This window comes from Corvus brachyrhynchos, unplaced genomic scaffold (genome assembly GCF_000691975.1).
Source record: "Corvus brachyrhynchos isolate BGI_N302 unplaced genomic scaffold, ASM69197v1 scaffold1393, whole genome shotgun sequence".
In the NCBI taxonomy this organism is placed as follows: domain Eukaryota; kingdom Metazoa; phylum Chordata; class Aves; order Passeriformes; family Corvidae; genus Corvus; species Corvus brachyrhynchos.
In genome coordinates this window covers 7,167-8,620 of record NW_008236986.1, presented here as the reverse complement: position 1 = coordinate 8,620, position 1,454 = coordinate 7,167, and the positions used below count along the sequence as shown (strand labels likewise).

General features: G+C 40.6%; 1 protein-coding gene across 1 annotated transcript in view; it reads left to right on the top strand.

The window, feature by feature from the left end:
• LOC103611871 (serine/threonine-protein phosphatase 4 catalytic subunit) overlaps positions 1 to 1,454 on the top strand; it is a 10,966-nt gene that overhangs the window by 2,476 nt on the left and 7,036 nt on the right. Inside the window, exon 2 of the mRNA XM_017728657.1 lies at positions 440 to 443. Within this exon, the coding sequence (XP_017584146.1) occupies positions 440 to 443 (4 nt within the window). The remainder of the gene's footprint in view (positions 1 to 439; positions 444 to 1,454) is intronic.

Below are 1,454 nucleotides of genomic sequence, written 5' to 3'. Positions count from 1 at the left end.
TTTTTTGGGGATTTTTGCGAATTTTTTTGGATTTTTGGGGATTTTTTGGGGAATTTTCGGGAACTTTGGGGGTTTTTGAGGAATATTTTTGGATTTATTTGTGGGTTTTTTAGTGATTTTTTGGGAATTTTGGGGATTTTTGGGGGGAATTTGGGGGATTTTTTGGGGGAATTTTGGGGATTTTTTGAGGATTTTTTGGGGATTTTTTTGGGGATTTTGGGAATTTGGGGGAAATTTTGGGGGATTTTTTGGGGATCTTTTGGGATTTTTGGGGGATTTTTAGTGATTTTTTTAGGATTTTTTTTGGAATTTTGGGGATTTTGGCCGAATATTGGGGATTTTTGGGGAATTATGGGGAATTTTGGGGATTTTTTATGGATTTTTTGGGGAATTTTTTGGGGAACTTTGGGAATTTTGGGGAATTTGGGGGAATTTTGAGGGAATTCTGGGGAATTTTGGGGGATTTTCGGGGAATTTTGGGGGAATTTTTTGGAATTTTCTGGAAATTTTGGGGAATTTTGGGGAATTTTGGGGAATTTGGGGGAATTTTGGGGAATTTTTTTGGAATTTTTGGGAATTTTGGGGAATTCTGGGGAATTTGGGGGAATTTTTTTGGAATTTTTGGGAATTTTGGGGACTTTTGGGGGAATTTTGGGGAATTTTGGGGGAATTTTGGGGGAATTTTTGGGGAAATTTTGGGGAATTCTGGGCATTTTTGGGAATTTTTTTGGGAATTTCAGGGATCCGGGGAGGGTTTGGGGGAAATTTGAGCAGATTTGGGGTGGATTTGGGGAGTTTTGGGGGAATTTTTAGAGCAATTTTTGGAGGGATTTGGGGGAGGATTTTGTGGGTTTTTGGGAAGTTTGGGGGGATTTTAGGGGATTTTTGGGGGGAAATTGGGGAAGTTTAAAGGGGATTTTTGGGGGGAATTGGGGGATTTTGGGGGATTTTTTGGAGGAGAATGGGGGAGTTTAAAGGGGATTTTTTTTGGATTTTTGGGGGAATTGTGGGATTTTTTTGGGGATTTTTGGAGGGGAATTGGGGGATTTTGGGGGGATTTTTGGGAAAATTTTGGGAGATTTTTGGGAATTTTTTTGGAATCTTTTGAGAATTTTGGGGTGGGATTTTTGGGGATTTTTTGGGGAAATTTTTGGAATTTTTTGGGAATTTTTGGGGATTTTGGGGGATCCTGGGAGGGTTTGGGGGAAATTTTGGGGGGTTTGGGATGGATTTGGGGACTTTTGGGGGAATTTTTGAGCAATTTTGGGGTGAATTGGGGGATTTGGGGGAGATTTGGGTAATTTTTAGGAATTTTTGGGGATTTTTTTGGGCATTTTTGGGAATTCTGGGAATCTTTTGGGAATTTTGGGGATCCTGGGAGGGTTCGGGGAAAATTTTTGGGGAATTTTGGGTGGACTTGGGGAGGCGTGGGGGAATTTTAAAGCGGTTTTGGG